At 44.8% G+C, this 20,981-nt stretch overlaps 1 protein-coding gene across 1 annotated transcript in view; it reads left to right on the top strand.

The window, feature by feature from the left end:
* Positions 1-1,567: 1,567 nt before the first annotated feature.
* rin3 (Ras and Rab interactor 3) overlaps positions 1,568-20,981 on the top strand; it is a 34,211-nt gene continuing 14,797 nt past the window's right edge. The window contains exons 1-2 of the mRNA XM_046367307.1: positions 1,568-2,057; positions 19,411-20,791. Of these exons, the coding sequence (XP_046223263.1) occupies positions 20,570-20,791 (222 nt within the window). The 5' untranslated portion in view covers positions 1,568-2,057; positions 19,411-20,569. The remainder of the gene's footprint in view (positions 2,058-19,410; positions 20,792-20,981) is intronic.

The following is a 20,981-nucleotide window of genomic DNA, read 5'->3' as shown; positions in this document are numbered from 1 at the left end:
CATAAAACAACAGATAATGCAGGCAGAGCAGAATTAGGCAGAGTACCCGCTAACATAAAACACCAGATAATGCAGGCAGAGCAGAATTAGGCAGAGCACCCGCTAACATAAAACACCAGATAATGCAGGCAGAGCAGAATTAGGCAGAGCACCCGCTAACATAAAACACCAGATAATGCAGGCAGAGCAGAATTAGGCAGAGCACCCGCTAACATAAAACACCAGATAATGCAGGCAGAGCAGAATTAGGCAGAGCACCCGCTAACATAAAACACCAGATAATGCAGGCAGAGCAGAATTAGGCAGAGCACCCGCTAACATAAAACAACAGATAATGCAGGCAGAGCAGAATTAGGCCGATACCCGCTAATGATCAAAATCCAGAAAAGAGACGTTAAATTCTTCAACCACCTAAAAGGAAGCGATTCCCAAACCTTCCATAACAAAGCCATCACCTACAGAGAGATGAACCTGGAGAAGAGTCCCCTAAGCAAGCTGGTCCTGGGGCTCTGTTCACAAACACAAACAGACCCCACAGAGCCCCAGGACAGCAACACAATTAGACCAAACCAAATCATGAGAAAACAAAAAGATAATTACTTGACACATTGGAAAGAATTAACAAAAAACCTGAGCAAACTAGAATCCTATTTGGATCTAAACAAAGAGTACACAGTGGCGTAATACCTGACCACTGTGACTGACTCAAACTTAAGGAAAGCTTTGACTATGTACAGACTCAGTGAGCATAGCCTTGCTATTGAGAAAGGCTGCAGTAGGCAGACCTGGAGAGAGGACAAGATATGTACACACTGCCCACAAAATGAGGTGGAAACTGAGCTGCACTTTCTAACCTCCTGCCAAATGTATGACCATATTAGAGATACATATTTCCCTCAGACTACACAGATCCACAAAGAATTAGAAAAACAAACGTTTTGTTTTTGATTAACTCCCATATCTACTGGGTGAAATACCACAGTGCCGCCACAGCAATATTTGTGACCTGTTGCACAAGAAAAGGGCAACCAGTGAAGAACAAACACCATTGTAAATACAACTCATATTTATATTTATTTATTTTTTCCCTTTTGTACTTTAACCATTTGCATGTCTTTACAACACTGTATATATACATAATATGACATTTGAAATGTCTTTATTCTTTATACTCTTCTGTGAGTGTAATGTTTACTGTTCATTTTTATTGCTTATTTCACTTTTGTATATTATCTACTTCACTTGCTTGGGTAATGTTAACATGTGTTTCCCATGCCAATGAAGCCCCTTGAATTGAATATAATTGAGAGAGAGAGAGAGAGAGAGAGAGAGAGAGAGAGAGAGAGAGAGAGAGAGAGAGAGAATAACTAACAAGTGTGTGTGTGAGAGAGAGAGAAGTACTACCAAGTGTGTGAAAGAGGGAGAAGAACTGCCAAGTGTGTTAGTGAGAGAGAGAGAGAGAGAGAGAGAGAGAGAGAGAGAGAGAGAGAGAGAGAGAGAGAGAGAGAGAGAGAATAACTACCAAGTGTGTGTGTGAGAAAGAGAAGTGGGACAAGAAGAGGAGAAAGAGAGGGAGGGCTTGAACCGTTTTTTTAGAAGATCTGTGATCTTCTTGGCAGTCCTGAAGGCTAGCTGTGTGAAGGGGGAAGGAGTGCAGGAGAGGAGGGCGGCAGGCTGACCACACTGGTCTACCTCTTCCTGAAAGCAACTCCGCTCAGAGAGACAGGAAGTCGAGACACAGAAAGAGGGGAGGGGGAAAGAAAGAGTAAAAGAGAGAGAGAGAATACTTTTCCTGTCACCAAACTTTTTGAAAACTGCGGGACTAGAGTGTGAAAAATAAAGATAGAGAGGAACACAGTGTGAGATAGAAAAGGGAGATTGAGAACGGATCCAAGGACATGGAGGAGTTCTCAGGCTACCATCATGGATTGTTCCAGTGGAGTTGTGTGTGACTGACAGAGGGGGTTGCTTTGAAGACGGACATTAGGAAAGAGTTTGAGTACGAACGACAGAATGATGAAAACAGCTGTTCTCTCTCAGGAGACCGCATCTACTGGGTATGAAGAAACAAACTCTGTACCAACCATAGAAATATAATATCTAGAATGGGCTTAGAGCCTCTAACTGTTCCACACCAGCGGTAGCAGAAAATATTTTTGTATCTCAGATTGTTATGAAAATTCTCACATAGAAACTTAATTGGGAGGAAGGATGTTTTAAATGTTTTTTTTACATTTGTAATCCAAAGCATTTTTGAGAAAAATCATTATGAAAGTGGCCATTTTAGGTCCTTTTTAGACACGTCTCCTGTAAGACCCTATGATCTGTCAACCGTACATGATACAGACATAGGATCTCACAGTATAATGACTCCAAGATGTTGTCTGTATCATGTACGGTTGACAGATCATAGGATCTGACAGTATAATCAAATTCAAATCAAATCAAATTTATTTATATAGCCCTTCGTACATCAGCTGATATCTCAAAGTGCTGTACAGAAACCCAGCCTAAAACCCCAAACAGCAAACAATGCAGGTGTAAAAGCACGGTGGCTAGGAAAAACTCCCTAGAAAGGCCAAAACCTAGGAAGAAACCTAGAGAGGAACCGGGCTATGTGGGGTGGCCAGTCCTCTTCTGGCTGTGCCGGGTAGAGATTATAACAGAACATGACCAAGATGTTCAAATGTTCATAAATGACCAGCATGGTCAAATAATAATAAGGCAGAACAGTTGAAACTGGAGCAGCAGCACAGTCAGATGGACTGGGGACAGCAAGGAGCCATCATGTCAGGTAGTCCTGGGGCACGGTCCTAGGGCTCAGGTCCTCCGAGAGAGAGAAGAAAAGAGAGAATTAGAGAGAGCATATGTGGGGTGGCCAGTCCTCTTCTGGCTGTGCCAGGTGGAGATTATAACAGAACGTGGCCAAGATGTTCAAATGTTCATAAATGACCAGCATGGTTGAATAATAGTAAGGCAGAACAGTTGAAACTGGAGCAGGAGCATGGCCAGGTGGACTGGGGACAGCAAGGAGTCCTCATGTCAGGTAGTCCTGGGACATGGTCCTAGGGCCCAGGCCAGTTGAAACTGGAGCAGCAGCATGGCCAGGTGGACTGGGGACAGCAAGGAGTCATCATGTCAGGTAGTCCTGGGGCATGGTTCTAGGGCTCAGGTCCTCCGAGAGAGAGAAAGAAAGAGAGAAGGAGAGAATTAGAGAACGCACACTTAGATTTACACAGGACACCGAATAGGACAGGAGAAGTACTCCAGATAAACAAACTGACCCTAGCCCCCCGACACATAAACTACTGCAGCATAAATACTGGAGGCTGAGACAGGAGGGGTCAGGAGACACTGTGGCCCCATCCGAGGACACCCCCGGACAGGGCCAAACAGGAAGGATATAACCCCACCCACTTTGCCAAAGCACAGCCCCCACACCACTAGAGGGATAATGACTCCAAGATGTTGTCTGTATCATGTACGGTTGACAGATCATAGGGTCTGACAGTATAATGACTCCAAGATGTTGTCTGTATCATGTACGGTTGACAGATCATAGGGTCTGACAGTATAATGACTCCAAGATGTTGTCTGTATCATGTACGGTTGACAGATCATAGGATCTGACAGTATAATGACTCCAAGATGTTGTCTGTATCATGTACGGTTGACAGATCATAGGGTCTGACAGTATAATGACTCCAAGATGTTGTCTGTATCATGTACGGTTGACAGATCATAGGGTCTGACAGTATAATGACTCCAAGATGTTGTCTGTATCATGTAAGGTTGACAGATCATAGGGTCTGACAGTATAATGACTCCAAGATGTTGTCTGTATCATGTACGGTTGACAGATCATAGGATCTGACAGTATAATGACTCCAAGATGTTGTCTGTATCATGTACGGTTGACAGATCATAGGGTCTGACAGTATAATGACTCCAAGATGTTGTCTGTATCATGTACGGTTGACAGATCATAGGGTCTGACAGTATAATGACTCCAAGATGTTGTCTGTATCATGTACGGTTGACAGATCATAGGGTCTTACAGGGCCATGTGTCTAAAAAGGACCTAAAATGGCCACTTTCATAATGATTTTTCTCAAAAATGGTTTGTGACACAAATATAAAAAGCATGTCCAACATCCTTCCTCCTAATGAAGTTTATATGTGAGAATTTCCAGATCAATCTGAGATACCGAAAATATTTCCTCCTCCCACTGTCATGGAATTGTCCGTTAGTTCTGTGGCTCTAACTCTGTACTAAAAGGTCAGTTGGGTCTGGTATGTAAAAACAAACTAATGGACAGGAGTTTAGTCTGTGTAACTCTGGGCTCAAGGTCTCTAAACCAAAGATAAGGCCTTCTACTTCAACAACCTTTTTTGATTATATTCTTAATTTTTTTGAACAATCCTAACTTTTGCAAGCTTATGCCAAATATAACTCACCCTTGGCAAGATGATAGTTCCAAAGCAAACAGTATTAATCTTGCAAGAGCCATGGTTTGTGTGAGCCGGAATGGATCATAAGAGCCAATCTTCTGTTTCTGTAGTGAGACGTGAGTCAGCTTGGTGTACACTGAGTATACAAACATTAAAAACAGCTGCTTTTTCCATGACATAGACTGACCAGTTGAATCCAGGTGAAAGCTATGATCCCTTATTCATGTCACTTGTTAAATCCACTTCAATCAATGTAGATGCAGGAAAAATATTTTAAAATCTTGAGACAATTGAGACATGGATTGTGTATGTGTGCCATTCAGAGGATGAATTGGCAAGACAATAAATGTAAGTGCCTTTGAACGGGGTATGGTAGTAGGTGCCAGGTGCACCGGTTTGTGTCAAGAACTTCAACGCTGCTGGGATTTTTATGCTCAACAGTTTCCTGTGTGTATCAAGAATGTTCCACCACCCAAAGGACATCCAGCCAAGTTAACACAACTGTGGGAAGCTTTGGAATCAACATAGTCTCCCTGTGGAAAGCTTTCAACACCTTGTCATTGCCCCAAGGAAGGGGGGGGGGATTGCAACTCAGTATTAGGAAAGTATTCTTACTGTTTAGTATACTCAGTGTATATGTACACCCCCTGGATGATAATCTATCACAGGGCCTTACACCCAATCTATCTCCCTACTGCTGAGTGCCAAACAGGGATACACCAGATCCCGTTTGTACAGTCTTTGGTATGACTCGGCCACGGATCCAGCTCCCATCCTTCCAAACTCAGGGAGGCCATTGACTTGGTCTTCAGAGTAAATAGTATACATTTACCCCCAAGCTATATTGCACAGAAAATGTAAAATTGGGTTGAGATCCCCCTGCCAGGACTGGGTAGAAATGAAAGCAAGGAGAAAGCAGCTTCAGAGGAAAATCGATTTTTAGATCAACTGAATCTGCTGAGAATGGGGGAAAATGTTCCAAACTGGAAAGGAATGAGACCGGTATATATGATGGAGGGCCCTGTGTTTTGGGATGTCACATCACATGACCTTGATATTTACCTTCATTTGAAGCCTCTTCCAGAAATTAGGATGGTGGCGGATCATCTGACATAAAAAGAAAAGGTGACAGTTTGTTGAAAAGGCTTTAAATAGAGGTCTAGGTCACATGACATAACTATCCAAAACACATGGCCCTACATAGTCATGGTTTACAAGCTTTTTCATGATCTCTCTCTCTCTCTCTCTCTCTCTCTCTCTCTCTCTCTCTCTCTCTCTCTCTCTCTCTCTCTCTCTCTCTCTATCCCTCATTCTCTTTCTCTCAGTTCAATTAAATTCAAATTAGCTTTATTGGCATGATGTAACAATGTACATTTTGCCAAAGGTTACTTTGGATATTTACAAAATGAAAAATAATGAGAATCCAAATTGTAAATGGGACAACAGTAACAATAATAACCAAGGGTCAAAATAACCATACATTGAACAATAACAATAAGCATACAGTATAGTACATGTGCAGATTGATTGGTCTGTCAGACACTGTCCCTCAACTTATGGCAGGCAGCAATGTAGTGTGCTGCCAACCAACAGCTCTCTGTGTCCTCTCCCAACAGGACGGGCAGCCTAATCTCATCAGAGAGGTCTTTGAAAGGGTTTCACATTTGGGGAAATGGCACTCTAATTGTTTTATATTTTTGACATTTTGTCAGGAAATGCAGCTCTGTCTCAGGTTCTGCTGTGGTGCAGTAGTTGCACAGCCTTTCCTCTACAGGGAGCCAGGTTTTCCTGTGTCTACCCTTCTCATTGGCATGGCTGTGCTCACTGAACCTGTACTTTGTCAAGGTTTTCTAAGGTTTTGATCAGTAACCATGGTCAAATAGTTAGCCACGGAGTACTGTCGATTTAGGGCCAGATAGCACTGCATTTTGCTTTGTGCTTGTGCCTGTGTTTTGTTTCGACAGTGTTGTAATTTGGTTTATTCTGATTGATTGGATGTTCTGGTCCTGAGGCTTCAGTGTGTTAGTAGAACATGTTTGTGAACTCAGCCCCAGGACCAGCTGGATGAGGGGACTCTTTTCTTTGCTCAGCTCTCGGCATTGCAGGGCTTGGTAATGATATGAGAGGGAGTCACTGTATTTTAGATGTTTCCAAAACTTAATTGCTCTTTTTTGAGTTTTTATTATTAGTGGATATTGGCCTAATTCTGCCCTGCATGCATTGTTTGTAGTTTTCCTCTGGACATGTAGGATAATCTTACAGAACCCAATGGTTTCAATCGGGTGTTTGTCCCATTTTATCAAATATTGTTTTGCAAGTGGACCCCACACCTCACTGCCATAAAGTGCAATTGGTTCAATTACATATTAAATTAGTTTTTGGCAAATTTTAATAGGTGTTTCAATTTGAATTAGCTTTTTAATGGCGTAGAATGCCCTGCGAGCTTTCTCCCTCAGCTCATTCACTGCCTCATTAAGAGTCCAGTTGAGCTTATTTTTAAACCTAAATAATTGTAGTGTGTACAGTACACTATATATTTGTTCCAATTGAGAACTTTGGTCTAATTCCCTGAGATCTGGATCTTCTCTGGAAAATCATTATTTTAGTATTTTTGGGGTTTACTTCCAGGGCCCAGGTCTGGCAGTACTGCTGTAGCAGGTCCAGGCTCTGCTGTAGGCCATGTGCTGTGGGTGACAGCAGGCATAGGTTATCTGCGAAGAGTAGGCATTTAACCTCTGAATTGTGGAGACTAACACCAGGGGCTGAGGATTTTTCTAGAATAGTGGCCAATTCGTTAATGTAAATATTTAAGAGTGCAGGGCTCAGATTGATTGCAACCCTGGCGAAGGCCCCATCCCTGGTTAAAGAATTCTGTTATTTTCATGCCAATTTTAATACTGCGTGTATTGCCAGTATACATTGATTTAATTATGTCATATGTTTTACCCCTACTCCACTTTCAATATCTTTGTAGAACAGTCCTGTATGTCAAATAGAATCGAATGCTTTTTGGAAGTCGATAAAGCAAGTGTATATGTAACGGTTTCCCTCCTCTTCTGACGAGGAGTATGAAGGATCGGACCAATGTTCATGTTATTTATTGGAACAGAAACACGAAACAAAATAACAAAGAGAGTGCAACGAAACAGTCCTGTAAAGGTGCAGCAACACAACACAGAAAACAACTACCCACAACCCATAGTAGGAAAAAAGGCTGCCTAAGTATGGTTCTCAATCAGGGACAACGATAAACAGCTGCCTCTGATTGGGAACCATACCAGGCCAAACACAGAAATACAAAAACATAGAACAACACATAGAATGCCCACCCCAACTCACGCCCTTACCAAACTAAATTAGAGACATAAAAAAGGAACTAAGGTCAGGACGTGACAGTATATTTTGGTATTATTTGGGCGGACATGTTTATCTATCAGGGTGTGTAGGGTGTAAATATGATCAGTCGTGCGATGTTTTGGTATAATTCCAATTTGGCTTTTACTCAGGACATTGTGCTTATTAAGGAAGTTTAGAACTCTTACATTTATAATACTACAGAAAACCTTCCCCGGGTTACTGTTCACACAAATGCCTCTGGAATTGTTAGGGTCAAATTAATCTTTGTTCTTAAAGATTGGGGGGGTTATGAGTCCTTGATTCCAGATGTCAGGGAAATAACCTACACTCAGGATCAAATTAAACAGTTTTAATATAGCCAATTGACCTTTTGCACTAGTGAGTTTGAGCATCTCATTTAGGATGCCATCAGGTCCTTTTTAAATGTGAGAGCCTGAAGTTTCTTATAGAGCTCCTGGTCAGTAATTGGGGAGTCCAGTGGGTTTTGATTGTCCTTCATAGCTTTCTCTAATCCATTCAACTTCTCATGAATTTGACATTGTTCTGCGTGTGTGTCAAGTTGAAAAGTGTTGTAGAGGGTTTTAAAATGGGTTGTCCATATGTCACCATTTTGTATCGCTAATTCCTCTTGTTTAGATTTTTTTAGTTTTTTTCCAATTTTGCCAGAAGTTGTTTGTGTTTATGGACTCCTCAATTAGTGTCAGCTGCTTGCTGTTGTACTGTGTTGTTTTGGTTCTGAGTGTTACGTTTATAGAGTTTTAAAGTCTCACAGTAATGAAGGCTTAATTAACCATTATTTGGGTTCTGTGCTTTTGGTTGGATAGTGTTCTAAGTTTTTTCCTTATAATTTTACAATCTGCATCAAACCAGTTGTCATCTGTGATCTTTTTAGTTTAGTTTTTTAATCAATTTCAATTGTGCTTTTTTGTCGTTTGCCTGAATATATAGTTGATGTTTTTTACTGCTAGATTGATGCCTTCTTTTCTGTGAGTGAATGTGGTGCCCTGAAAGTTATCTGTTGTTTTGTTTACAGGTTGCTTTCTGCTTTTCTTCTGTGCTGATTTGGGCCCATCTGTATGAATTTCTGATGTTGTACAGCTTACTGGGCTGTGAATGTCTGGTTGTTTCCATGTCTGTTCTTTTGAGGAACAACGCAATTTGGCTGTGATCAGACAGGGGTATTAGTGGCTTGACAGTGAATGAGCTGAGAGAGAAAGGGTTAATGTCTGTAATCATATAGTCTACTGTGCTCTGGCCAAGAGGTGAGCAGTAGGTGAATCTCCCCAAAGAGTCCCCCTGTAAACCTACCATTGACAAAGTACAGACCCAGGCTTCTACAGAGCTGCAACAGATCCCTTCTGTTTTTGTTGACGGTGCTGTCACTGTTGTTTCTATGGGGGAGATGAAGACAGTTAGAAACAGAATGGCCTGTAATAAAGCTGTCCCCTCGTGTGGTCTGTCACTGTTGTTTCTATGGGGGAGATGAAGACAGTTAGAAACAGAATGGCCTGTAATAAAGCTGTCCCCTCGTGTGGTCTGTCACTGTTGTTTCTATGGGGGAGATGAAGACAGTTAGAAACAGAATGGCCTGTAATAAAGCTGTCCCCTCGTGTGGTCTGTCACTGTTGTTTCTATGGGGGAGATGAAGACAGTTAGAAACAGAATGGCCTGTAATAAAGCTGTCCCCTCGTGTGCTCTGTCACTGTTGTTTCTATGGGGGAGATGAAGACAGTTAGAAACAGAATGGCCTGTAATAAAGCTGTCCCCTCGTGTGGTCTGTCACTGTTGTTTCTATGGGGGAGATGAAGACAGTTAGAAACAGAATGGCCTGTAATAAAGCTGTCCCCTCGTGTGGTCTGTCACTGTTGTTTCTATGGGGGAGATGAAGACAGTTAGAAACAGAATGGCCTGTAATAAAGCTGTCCCCTCGTGTGGTCTGTCACTGTTGTTTCTATGGGGGAGATGAAGACAGTTAGAAACAGAATGGCCTGTAATAAAGCTGTCCCCTCGTGTGCTCTGTCACTGTTGTTTCTATGGGGGAGATGAAGACAGTTAGAAACAGAATGGCCTGTAATAAAGCTGTCCCCTCGTGTGGTCTGTCACTGTTGTTTCTATGGGGGAGATGAAGACAGTTAGAAACAGAATGGCCTGTAATAAAGCTGTCCCCTCTTGTGGTCTGTCACTGTTGTTTCTATGGGGGAGATTAAGACAGAGACACTATGGCCTGTAATAAAGCTGTCCCCTCGTGTGGTCTGTCACTGTTGTTTCTGGGGGAGATGAAGACAGTTAGAAACAGAATGGCCTGTAATAAAGCTGTCCCCTCTTGTGGTCTGTCACTGTTGTTTCTATGGGGGAGAATAAGACAGAGACACTATGGCCTGTAATAAAGCTGTCCCCTCGTGTGGTCTGTCACTGTTGTTTCTATGGGGGAGATTAAGACAGAGACACTATGGCCTGTAATAAAGCTGTCCCCTCGTGTGGTCTGTCACTGTTGTTTCTATGGGGGAGATTAAGACAGAGACACTATGGCCTGTAATAAAGCTGTCCCCTCGTGTGGTCTGTCACTGTTGTTTCTATGGTGGAGGTGAAGACAGTTAGAAACAGTATGGCCTGTAATAAAGCTGTCCCCTCGTGTGGTCTGTCACTGTTGTTTCTATGGGGGAGATGAAGACAGTTAGAAACACTATGGCCTGTAATAAAGCTGTCCCCTCGTGTGGTCTGTCACTGTTGTTTCTGGGGGAGATGAAGACAGTTAGAAACACTATGGCCTGTAATAAAGCTGTCCCCTCGTGTGGTCTGTCACTGTTGTTTCTGGGGGAGATGAAGATAGTTAGAAACAGAATGGCCTGTAATAAAGCTGTCCCCTCGTGTGGTCTGTCAAATCAAATCAAATCAAATCAAATTTTATTTGTCACATACACATGGTTAGCAGATGTTAATGCGAGTGTAGCGAAATGCTTGTGCTTCTAGTTCCGACAATGCAGTGATAACCAACAAGTAATCTAACTAACAATTCCAAAACTACTGTCTTATACACAGTGTAAGGGGATAAGGAACATGTACATAAGGATATATGAATGAGTGATGGTACAGAGCAGCATACAGTAGATGGTATCGAGTACAGTATATACATATGAGATGAGTATGTAGACAAAGTAAACAAAGTGGCATAGTTAAAGTGGCTAGTGATACATGTGTTACATAAGGATGCAGTCGATGTTGTAGAGTACAGTATATACATATGTATATGAGATGAATAATGTAGGGTAAGTAACATTATATAAGGTAGCATTGTTTAAAGTGGCTAGTGATATATTTACATCATTTCCCATCAATTCCCATTATTAAATGGCTGGAGTTGGGTCAGTGTCAATGACAGTGTGTTGGCAGCAGCCACTCAATGTTAGTGGTGGCTATTTAACAGTCTGATGGCCTTGAGATAGAAGCTGTTTTTCAGTCTCTCGGTCCCAGCTTTGATGCACCTGTACTGACCTCGCCTTCTGGATGATAGCGGGGTGAACAGGCAGTGGTTCGGGTGGTTGATGTCCTTGATGATCTTTATGGCCTTCCTGTAACAACGGGTGGTGTAGGTGTCCTGGAGGGCAGGTAGTTTGCCCCGGTGATGCGTTGTGCAGTCCTCACTACCCTCTGGAGAGCCTTACGGTTGAGGGCGGAGCAGTTGCCGTACCAGGCGGTGATACAGCCCGCCAGGATGCTCTCGATTGTGCATCTGTAGAAGTTTGTGAGTGCTTTTGGTGACAAGCCGAATTTCTTCAGCCTCCTGAGGTTGAATAGGCGCTGCTGCGCCTTCTTCACGACGCTGTCAGTGTGAGTGGACCAATTCAGTTTGTCTGTGATGTGTATGCCGAGGAACTTAAAACTAGCTACCCTCTCCACTACTGTTCCATCGATGTGGATAGGGGGTGTTCCCTCTGCTGTTTCCTGAAGTCCACAATCATCTCCTTAGTTTTGTTGACGTTGAGTGTGAGGTTATTTTCCTGACACCACACTCCAAGGGCCCTCACCTCCTCCCTGTAGGCCGTCTCTCGTCGTTGTTGGTAATCAAGCCTAGCACTGTTGTGTCGTCCGCAAACTTGATGATTGAGTTGGAGGCGTGCGTGGCCACGCAGTCGTGGGTGAACAGGGAGTACAGGAGAGGGCTCAGAACGCACCCTTGTGGGGCCCCCGTGTTGAGGATCAGCGGGGAGGAGATGTTGTTGCCTACCCTCACCACCTGGGGGCGGCCCGTCAGGAAGTCCAGTACCCAGTTGCACAGGGCGGGGTCGAGACCCAGGGTCTCGAGCTTGATGACGAGCTTGGAGGGTACTATGGTGTTGAATGCCGAGCTGTAGTCGATGAACAGCATTCTCACATAGGTATTCCTCTTGTCCAGGTGGGTTAGGGCAGTGTGCAGTGTGGTTGAGATTGCATCGTCTGTGGACCTATTTGGGCGGTAAGCAAATTGGAGTGGGTCTAGGGTGTCAGGTAGGGTGGAGGTGATATGGTCCTTGACTAGTCTCTCAAAGCACTTCATGATGACGGAAGTGAGTGCTACGGGCGGTAGTCGTTTAGCTCAGTTACCTTAGCTTTCTTGGGAACAGGAACAATGGTGGCCCTCTTGAAGCATGTGGGAACAGCAGACTGGTATAGGGATTGATTGAATATGTCCGTAAACACACCGGCCAGCTGGTCTGCGCATGCTCGGAGGGCGCGGCTGGGGATGCCGTCTGGGCCTGCAGCCTTGCGAGGGTTAACACGTTTAAATGTCTTAATCACCTCGGCTGCAGTGAAGGAGAGACTGCATGTTTCCGTTGCAGGCCGTGTCAGTGGCACTGTATTGTCCTCAAAGCGGGCAAAAAAGTTATTTAGTCTGCCTGGGAGCAAGACATCCTGTTGTTTCTATGGGGAGATGAAGACAGTTAGAAACAGAATGGCCTGTAATAAATGGCTGTAAAGCCCCTCGTGTGGTCTGTCACTGTTGTTTCTATGGGGAGATGAAGACAGTTAGAAACAGAATGGCCTGTAATAAAGCTGTCCCCTCGTGTGGTCTGTCACTGTTGTTTCTATGGGGGAGATGAAGACAGTTAGAAACAGAATGGCCTGTAATAAAGCTGTCCCCTCGTGTGGTCTGTCACTGTTGTTTCCCAGAATGGCCTGTAATAAAGCTGTGGTCTGTCACTGTTGTTTCTGGGGGAGATGAAGACAGTTAGAAACACTATGGCCTGTAATAAAGCTGTCCCCTCGTGTGGTCTGTCACTGTTGTTTCTGGGGGAGATGAAGATAGTTAGAAACAGAATGGCCTGTAATAAAGCTGTCCCCTCGTGTGGTCTGTCAAATCAAATCAAATCAAATCAAATTTTATTTGTCACATACACATGGTTAGCAGATGTTAATGCGAGTGTAGCGAAATGCTTGTGCTTCTAGTTCCGACAATGCAGTGATAACCAACAAGTAATCTAACTAACAATTCCAAAACTACTGTCTTATACACAGTGTAAGGGGATAAGGAACATGTACATAAGGATATATGAATGAGTGATGGTACAGAGCAGCATACAGTAGATGGTATCGAGTACAGTATATACATATGAGATGAGTATGTAGACAAAGTAAACAAAGTGGCATAGTTAAAGTGGCTAGTGATACATGTGTTACATAAGGATGCAGTCGATGTTGTAGAGTACAGTATATACATATGTATATGAGATGAATAATGTAGGGTAAGTAACATTATATAAGGTAGCATTGTTTAAAGTGGCTAGTGATATATTTACATCATTTCCCATCAATTCCCATTATTAAATGGCTGGAGTTGGGTCAGTGTCAATGACAGTGTGTTGGCAGCAGCCACTCAATGTTAGTGGTGGCTATTTAACAGTCTGATGGCCTTGAGATAGAAGCTGTTTTTCAGTCTCTCGGTCCCAGCTTTGATGCACCTGTACTGACCTCGCCTTCTGGATGATAGCGGGGTGAACAGGCAGTGGTTCGGGTGGTTGATGTCCTTGATGATCTTTATGGCCTTCCTGTAACAACGGGTGGTGTAGGTGTCCTGGAGGGCAGGTAGTTTGCCCCCGGTGATGCGTTGTGCAGACCTCACTACCCTCTGGAGAGCCTTACGGTTGAGGGCGGAGCAGTTGCCGTACCAGGCGGTGATACAGCCCGCCAGGATGCTCTCGATTGTGCATCTGTAGAAGTTTGTGAGTGCTTTTGGTGACAAGCCGAATTTCTTCAGCCTCCTGAGGTTGAATAGGCGCTGCTGCGCCTTCTTCACGACGCTGTCAGTGTGAGTGGACCAATTCAGTTTGTCTGTGATGTGTATGCCGAGGAACTTAAAACTAGCTACCCTCTCCACTACTGTTCCATCGATGTGGATAGGGGGTGTTCCCTCTGCTGTTTCCTGAAGTCCACAATCATCTCCTTAGTTTTGTTGACGTTGAGTGTGAGGTTATTTTCCTGACACCACACTCCAAGGGCCCTCACCTCCTCCCTGTAGGCCGTCTCGTCGTTGTTGGTAATCAAGCCTAGCACTGTTGTGTCGTCCGCAAACTTGATGATTGAGTTGGAGGCGTGCGTGGCCACGCAGTCGTGGGTGAACAGGGAGTACAGGAGAGGGCTCAGAACGCACCCTTGTGGGGCCCCCGTGTTGAGGATCAGCGGGGAGGAGATGTTGTTGCCTACCCTCACCACCTGGGGGCGGCCCGTCAGGAAGTCCAGTACCCAGTTGCACAGGGCGGGGTCGAGACCCAGGGTCTCGAGCTTGATGACGAGCTTGGAGGGTACTATGGTGTTGAATGCCGAGCTGTAGTCGATGAACAGCATTCTCACATAGGTATTCCTCTTGTCCAGGTGGGTTAGGGCAGTGTGCAGTGTGGTTGAGATTGCATCGTCTGTGGACCTATTTGGGCGGTAAGCAAATTGGAGTGGGTCTAGGGTGTCAGGTAGGGTGGAGGTGATATGGTCCTTGACTAGTCTCTCAAAGCACTTCATGATGACGGAAGTGAGTGCTACGGGGCGGTAGTCGTTTAGCTCAGTTACCTTAGCTTTCTTGGGAACAGGAACAATGGTGGCCCTCTTGAAGCATGTGGGAACAGCAGACTGGTATAGGGATTGATTGAATATGTCCGTAAACACACCGGCCAGCTGGTCTGCGCATGCTCGGAGGGCGCGGCTGGGGATGCCGTCTGGGCCTGCAGCCTTGCGAGGGTTAACACGTTTAAATGTCTTAATCACCTCGGCTGCAGTGAAGGAGAGACTGCATGTTTCCGTTGCAGGCCGTGTCAGTGGCACTGTATTGTCCTCAAAGCGGGCAAAAAAGTTATTTAGTCTGCCTGGGAGCAAGACATCCTGTTGTTTCTATGGGGAGATGAAGACAGTTAGAAACAGAATGGCCTGTAATAAAGCTGTCCCCTCGTGTGGTCTGTCACTGTTGTTTCTATGGGGAGATGAAGACAGTTAGAAACAGAATGGCCTGTAATAAAGCTGTCCCCTCGTGTGGTCTGTCACTGTTGTTTCTATGGGGGAGATGAAGACAGTTAGAAACAGAATGGCCTGTAATAAAGCTGTCCCCTCGTGTGGTCTGTCACTGTTGTTTCTATGGGGGAGATGAAGACAGTTAGAAACAGAATGGCCTGTAATAAAGCTGTCCCCTCGTGTGGTCTGTCACTGTTGTTTCTATGGGGGAGATGAAGACAGTTAGAAACAGAATGGCCTGTAATAAAGCTGTCCCCTCGTGTGCTTGTTAGATCAGGTAGTGTTTCTGTGTGCGCATTTGTGTCCCCACAGATGAGCACATTTCCCTGGGCCTGGAAATGGCACGTCTCTTCCTCAAGGGTGGGGAAGATCTCCTCTATGTAATATGGGGATTCTGAGGGAGGATATATATTGTGCAAAGGAACACATATTTCTCTCTGAGTACAAGTTCCTTTTTCAGTTTTAACCAAATGTGATATTTATCCATTTTTAGGTATCGATTAGATTTTTGTAGTTCGGATTTGTACCAAATGATCAGTCCTCCAGAGTCTCTGCCTCTATTGACAGAGCTGTGTTCTGTGATGGCACAATTACCTCTCTGGAGCCTGTGGGGACAGTGAGTGACAGTGTCAGCCTTACACCATGTCTCCTGCAGAATGATGACGTCAACATCTGTTAGATGTTTGTTGAACTCCAGTGCTGAACTCTTCAGTCCAAAGGTTGATGAGTTTAGGCCCTGAATGTTCCACATGCTGACTGATAGGTTGATGAGTTTAGGCCCTGAATGTTCCACATGCTATCTGATAGGTTGATGTGTTTAGGCCCTGAATGTTCCACATGCTAACTGATAGGTTGATGAGTTTAGGCCCTGAATGTTCCACATGCTGACTGATAGGTTGATGAGTTTAGGCCCTGAATGTTCCACATGCTAACTGATAGTGATTTCATGTTGCAAAAATAAAGAATAGCAGTCTCTCTCTCTCTGTCTCTGTCTCTGTCTCTGTCTCTCTCTCTTTCCCTCTCTGTCTCTCTCTCTTTCCCTCTCTCTCTCTCTCTCTCTCTCTCTCTCTCTCTCTCTCTCTCTCTCTCTCTCTCTCTCCCTCTCTCTCTCTCTCTCTCTCTCTCTCTCTCTCTCTCTCTCTCTCTCTCTCTCTCTCTCTCTCTCTCTCCCTCTCTCTCTCTCTCCCTCTCTCCCTCTCTGTCTCTCTCTCTCTCTCCCTCTCTCTCTCCCTCTCTGTCTCTCTCTCTCTCTCTCTCTTTCTTTCTCTTCCCCTCTGTCTCTCTCTCTCCCTTTCTCTTCCTCTCTGTCTCTCTTTCTTTCTTTCTTTCTTTCTTTCTTTCTTTCTTTCTTTCTTTCTTTCTTTCTTTCTTTCTTTCTTTCTTTCTTTCTTTCTTTCTTTCTTTCTTTCTTTCTCCCTCTAAGATATGAGAGTTTATCAACATTGTGTTTGTTTTCTAATTCTTTGTGGGTCTGTATAATCTAAGGGAAATATGTGTCTCTGATATGGTCGTACATTTTGCAGAAGGTTAGGAAGTGCAGCTCATTTTGTGTGCAGTGTGCACATAGCTTGTCTTTTCTTGAGAGCCAGGTCTGCCTACGGCAGCCTCTTTCAATAGCAAGGCCATGCTCACTCAATCTGTACATAGACAAAGCTTTCCTTAAGCTTGGGTCCATCACAGTGGTGAGGTATTCTGCCACTGTGTACTCTCTGTTTAGGGTCAAATAGCATGCTAGTTTGCTCAGTTTTTTGTTGTTATTTCTTTCCAATATGTCAAGTAATTATCTTTTTGTTTTCTCATGATTTGGTTGGGTCTAATTGTGTTGCTGTCTTGGGGCTCTGTGGGGTGTGTTTGTGTTTGTGTTTGTGAACAGAGGCCCAGGACCAGCTTGCTTAGGGGACTCTTCTCCAGGTTCATCTCTCTGTAGGTGACGGCTTTGTTATGGAAGGTTTGGGAATCGCTTCCTTTTAGGTGGTTATAGAACTTAACAGCTTTTTTTCTGGATTTTGATCATTAATGGATATCGGCCTAATTCTGCTCTGCCTGCATTATTTGGTGTTTTACGTTGTACACAGGGGATTTTTTAGCAGAATTCGGCGAGCGGACCCCAGACCTCAGGGCAATGAGTTCTATAAATGATTCAAGTATATTTAGCCAGATCCTAATTGGTATGTCAAATCTTATGTTCCTTTTGATGGTATAGAAGGTCCTTGCCTTGTCTCTCAGAACATTCACAGCTTCCCGTACCCCTTAATACATTCAACCTCTAGCTGCGTACCCCCTCTAGCACCAGAGTCATGCCATTCTCAAATGTTTTTTTTTTGTAAGCCTGCAACACACACACTATACATTACATTTATTAAACATAATAATGAGTGTGAGTTTTTCTCATAACCCGGCACGTGGGAAGTGACAAAGAGCTCTTATAGGACCAGGCCACAAATAATAATATAATAACAATCATTTAGCTCTTTATTTAACCATCTTACATATGAAACCTTATTTGTTCATCAAAGATTGGGAAATACTCACCACAGGTTAATGAGAAGGGTGTTCTTGAAAGGATGCACATAACTCTGCAGTGTTGGGTTGTATTGGAGAGAGTCTCAGTCTTAAATAATCTTCCACACACAGTCTGTGCCTGTATTTAGTTTTCATGCTAGTGAGGATCCGAGAATCCATTCTCCCATAGGTATGTGGTTGCAAAGGGCATCAGTGTCTTAACAGCGCGATTTGCCAAGGCAGGATACTCAGAGCGCAGCCCAATCCAGAAATCTGGCAGTGGCTTCTGATTAAATAACATTTTCACAGAACCGCTTGTTGCCATTTCGATGAGGCTCTCTGTTCAGATATCGGTAAGTGGACTGGAGGCAGGGCATGAAAGGGATAACGAATCCAGTTGTTTGTGTCGTCCGTTTCGGGAAAGTACCTGCGTAATTGTGCACCCAGCTCACTCTGGAGCTTCGCTAAATTACATTTGACATTGTCCGTAAGCTTGAGTTCATTTGCACACAAACAATCATACAATGATGGAAAGACCTGTGTGTTGTCCTTGTTAATGCAGACAGAGAAGAGCTCCAACCTCTTAATCATAGCCTCAGTTTTGTACCGCACATTGAATATAGTTGCGGAGAGTCACTGTAATCCTAGATTCAGATCATTCAGGGGGGAAAAAACATCACCCAGATAGACCAGTCGTGTGAGAAACTCGTCATCAAACAAACAGTCAGACAAGTGAAAATTATGGTCAGTAAAGAAAACTTGAACTTTAAAAACGTGTCAATACTTTGCCCCTTGAAAACCTTCGCACTTCTGTATGTTGTAAAAGCGTTACATGGTCACTACCCATATCATTGCATAATGCAGAAAATACACGAGTGTTGCTTTAACGAAGTTAATAATTTTCACTGTAGTGTCCAAAATGTCGTTCAAGCTGTCAGGCATTCCCTTGGCAAGTGGTGTCGGGAGCAACTGCTTGCACACATGTTACTACTCCACTATGTCTCCCTGTCATGGCTTTTGCACCATCAGTACATATACCAACACATCTTGACTAAAGTCCATTTGATGTCACAAAGCTGTCCAGTACTTTAAAAATATCCTCTCATGATGTCCTGGTTTCCAGTGGATTGCAGAAGAGGATGTCTTCCTTAATTGACCCCCCCGTAAATGTAACGGACATATACCAGGAGCTGTGCCAGGCCCGCCATGTTGACTCATCCAGCTGTCACACAGCTTCGCACACTTGTATGCGAAGCAGTAATTGTTTCAAAACATCTCCTGCCAAGTCACTGATGCGTCATGAAACAGTGTTGTTTGATGAAGGACTTGTCGGGAAAGGTTTTTTGGGCCTTTTCCCCGAGGATTGTCCCAACCATATCCACAGCATCAGGAAGAATTAAGTCCTCCACAATAGTATGCGTCCTGCCTGTCCTAGCCACTCTGTAGCTCACCATATAAGACACTTCTAATCCCTTCTTTGGGAATACCTGCTCCAGGGCAAAGGTGTCTAGGTGGAATTTGTATTTGTGGTCCTGACAGCTGGACCTTTTTTTCTAACAACATTATTTTAGTCTTTCTCTCTCTCTCTCTTTCCTATCTTTCTCTAATATCTCTTGTCTCTCTCTATAGGGTGAATGCTGAGGCTCGCTCCCCACCTAGACCCCCCCTCACCCCTACCTTATCTTCAGGATCAACAGTACTATTCCCCCCTCCCAGACCTGCCCTCTCCTCAGGACCACCCCTGATGGCTCCTCCGACTCTCCCCTCCAAACCCTCCGGGTCAGGGGGTGGCCCTGACCCAACTCCCCCTGACCCAACTGACCCAACTCCACCTGTCTGCCTGGACTCCTCCCCACTCCTCCCTTCACCCCTCATACCCTCCTCACCCTCCTCACCCACACCGCCCCTCCATTCAGCTTCTGAACCACTCCCTTCTCAAATTGACTTGGCCATTGATGCCAGTGACGCAACTGATGTCCCCAATGCCGCTGTCCCTAAGGAATGTACTCCCCCCTTATCCAGACCCCTAGTCCTTGATGTCCCCAATGCCGCTGTCCCTAAGGAATGTACTCCCCCCTTATCCAGACCCCTAGTCCTTGATGTCCCGGATATCTCTACTTCCACCCTTGTCACATCACTACCCCCTCAAGTCTTAGAGACATCTACTCCCCCACTCCCCACACCCCTGGTACCTGATGTCCCAGAGACATCTACTCCTCCCCTCCCCACACCAGTACCCCCTCAAGTCTCAGAGCCCTCTACACCACACCTTCCTGACATCCTGCATGTCTCTGCTCCTCCCCTCCCCTTACATATGTCCTCTTCAGTCCCAGAGCTCTCCTCTTCTGAACTAACCCTACCAGCACCTTCATCTCAGCCGGTCCCAAAGCCCTCATCTATGCTCATCTCTTCTCCCACTGTAACTCCCATCTCAAAACCCTCCTCACTTCCTATCTCTTCTCCCCACGTACCTCCTATAGCAAAACCCCCTCTGTCCACTCCCCCCATTCCTCCTCTCTCAAAACCCTCCTCACTTCCTATCTCTTCTCCCCACGTACCTCCTATAGCAAAACCCCTCTGTCCACTCCCCCATTCATCCTCTCTCAAAACCCTCCGTACCTCCGTCTCCCCGTGTTCCTCCTTTCTCAAAGATCTCCTCACCCCCTCTTCCTAGACCCCCAGCACCTCGAAAACTCTCTGGTCCACCCCAGCCGAGACCCCCATACCTCACCCTCACTTGAAAGCCAAACCCTCCTCTCCAGCTCTCCCCAGACCCCCACTTCCATCCATGAAGTCCTCTTCTCCCCCTCTACCCCCCCCACTAGTCCCTCTAGCTCCCAAGCCCGCCCCAGCTTCGGCCTCATCGACAGCCCCATCTCCAACCCAAGCCACAGCCCCACAACCTAGCATCAGTATCCTGGAGAAACTGATCAAAACTTGCCCGGTGTGGTTGCAGCTGGGTATGGCCCAGGAGAGGACCACACTCATGCTGAAGAAAGAAATCCCTGGGGTGAACTAACGTGTTCTTTACATAAACACATAGGCACACGATGTATCTGTGGTCGACTATGGTCGACTGTTCTGCAGCCGAACAACTGTGATGTAGCTGTACAAATCGTTCACACACTCATTCATTGGTCACATACTCATCAAAAATGCTTACAAACACACATGTAGGGGCAGCCACCAAAAATTTCCTC

This window comes from Oncorhynchus gorbuscha, linkage group LG10 (genome assembly GCF_021184085.1).
Source record: "Oncorhynchus gorbuscha isolate QuinsamMale2020 ecotype Even-year linkage group LG10, OgorEven_v1.0, whole genome shotgun sequence".
NCBI classification, from domain to species: Eukaryota; Metazoa; Chordata; class Actinopteri; order Salmoniformes; family Salmonidae; genus Oncorhynchus; species Oncorhynchus gorbuscha.
Note: the sequence above shows the minus strand (reverse complement) of the source record. Positions and strands in the feature narration are given on the sequence as shown.